Source organism: Emiliania huxleyi (genome assembly GCF_000372725.1).
Source record: "Emiliania huxleyi CCMP1516 unplaced genomic scaffold EMIHUscaffold_25, whole genome shotgun sequence".
Lineage (NCBI taxonomy): Eukaryota > Haptophyta > Isochrysidales > Noelaerhabdaceae > Emiliania > Emiliania huxleyi.
In genome coordinates, this window is record NW_005200170.1 from 915,145 (window position 1) to 917,371 (window position 2,227).

Consider the following 2,227-nt stretch of genomic DNA (forward strand, 5'->3'; position numbering starts at 1 on the left):
TAGACGAGAACGCTTACAGCTGCCTCTGGAAGGCACCGAGATGTACCTTTTTCGCGCAATGGTCAAAATCAAGGTTTTGAAACGCGAGCTGTGCCACAGTGAAATGGAACTAGCCACTGTGCTACTGGGGCGGGGACCCATGTGGCCATGACCCGAGCTGTGGGAAGGTGGGGGTGGAGCCAGAACGTGCGAAATGTTTGATCCTTCAAAAAAATATATGTTCCACAGCTTGGGCGGCAGCCCTTTCAGGTAACGACCGACGAGCTATAAGCAGGTTTTGTACAGGCTACACAGCCTGGAACCTAGCCTGGACGCTGGAGCCTGCCCTGGTCTACTTCTCTCTTATCTACCGAGTAGCTCAGTAGCTTGACACAGCTCGTGACACTGCGCAAGCAGGACGGGTGTGTGGGGTGACAGCAAAGAGATGTAGAAGGCGCGCGCACACCACGAGAGAAAGCAGACGCGAGCTATCTGCCTATGCTGCAGGCCCAGCAAAGAGGTGGAAGATGAAGGCTTGCTCAATCTCATCAGCCTGTTTGCACCAATCGCCAAGGTTATATCGCCGCGGGAGCTCATGAACAGGGATTGATTTGTTGGCAAAGAACGCCGCAAGAAATCCTTGGTCGCCCAAATCGTACGACCATAGCTCGCCCGCGAGCTCGATCATCTGAGCATGCACCAACGCGTCAGGCCTCACGACCATCACCCCAGAGTTGAACGGCAGCAACGACGGTCGTTGTATGTGCTTCATACCATGCAAAAATTCGCCCGCAGAGGCCCACTTGGGGTCCATTGCGGCAGCGGGGGTCGGGATAGCCAACAAATGATCAACGTTGCGTCGGACAACGGTGTCCCCGTCGAGCACTACCACCTTGTCGAATTGCGTGAGACCCCAAACACTCAGTTTGCTGAACGTGAGCGCCTTTTTCTTCAACCCTCCATTTGGCAGCGTGAGCCCCTTTGGCAACGGCCCGAGAGGTAGCACTGTCACATTCTTGGTGATGAACAACGTGGCCTCAGCATCTGTGAGACCATCTGCTAACAGCACAGTCGGAAAGCGTGATTTCACGAGCTGCAGACTGACAACTGCACGAAGTGCTCCACGGATCTTGCCAATCCGTGTATGCCTTCCAGTGGCCGGGGCTCCATGCGGGTTTGTCGTGTGATTTGCCATCAATCGCAGCACAAGCACGAAGGCAAACTTGCCCTTGCGGGGCACAGCTGGAAGTGCCGGTGCGACGGCGGACAGGGCGTCCTTCGGGCACAGTTGAGACCGGCGACACTCGGTGTAGCAGGGCAGACACGCACAACCATCGCGTGGCACCATGTATCCGCACAGATAGTTCACAGCTGCGTTTGTCCGGCCCACAAGACCCTTGATCTTGCTGTAGCAACCGTGGCGTGACAGCTCGAGTGAGCAAGAGGGGACTGTGTCGTTCATGGGTGCTGGCCGTTGCTGAATTGCTGCCAAAAAGTCTGGTGGACAGCTCTGACGCCGCCAGCAGGGCGCCACCGTATCCCTCTTCCAGCCAGACATGCAGAAGCGGTCAATGAACTGCGCGTACCTGGAGCCGTGCAGAGGGCCACCCGGTGGGAGCCACCATTGTGTCCGAGCTGCTGCCAGTGCGCGCTGCTGTAACTCCGCACGATTGTTGAGAGGCTGGTGCCTGAGAGGCGCACGTGGCCTGCCTGATACTGTTGCGCGCACAAGCTTGCGCTGGCCGTCTGCTGCGCGAGACTGGAGATGAAGAGCCTTTCTGCGCGTGCCCTGGCGCGTCGATTTCCACGCCGCGCTGAGTATACACGGTGGCAGCAACGTGGTGTTGCAAGACACGCCTGACCAGCCGCAGCATTGCTCCGCGCCTCCGGCTCGCAGCTCGCACCCTCGGCCACCGCACTGCCCGCAGCTGGGTGAACAGCAAGCCGGAACACCGTGCATTCCAAACCCAAATATGCTCGTGCCAGGGCATTGGCGCGACAAGCGGTCGGGGGGTTGACCGAAAGGGCACTGCGTCACCAGCAGCATTGCCGAACTTCATGTTTTTCCATTGGCTGAGAGCTTAGGGACTACTCCGGAGTAACCACACACACCTACTGTTGACAGGGTCAGCGACGGCCGTTGGGGCCTCCCAGCTCGGTCGGGGGCCGCTCCAGTTTGGCAAAGGGATCACCTGGGGGTCGTGGGTAGCTTTTGGGGCCACCCTGAGGGTCTGGGGGGGGGTTGGTG

The 2,227-nt window shown here is 58.6% G+C and overlaps 1 protein-coding gene across 1 annotated transcript in view; it reads left to right on the top strand.

The window, feature by feature from the left end:
• EMIHUDRAFT_100788 (hypothetical protein) overlaps window positions 1-589 on the top strand; it is a gene marked incomplete at both ends in the record, with an annotated part of 2,920 nt that extends 2,331 nt beyond the window's left edge. The window contains one exon of the mRNA XM_005778254.1: window positions 487-589. Coding sequence (XP_005778311.1) covers window positions 487-589 — 103 coding nt within the window. The remainder of the gene's footprint in view (window positions 1-486) is intronic.
• Between the last annotated feature and the right edge of the window lie 1,638 nt (window positions 590-2,227).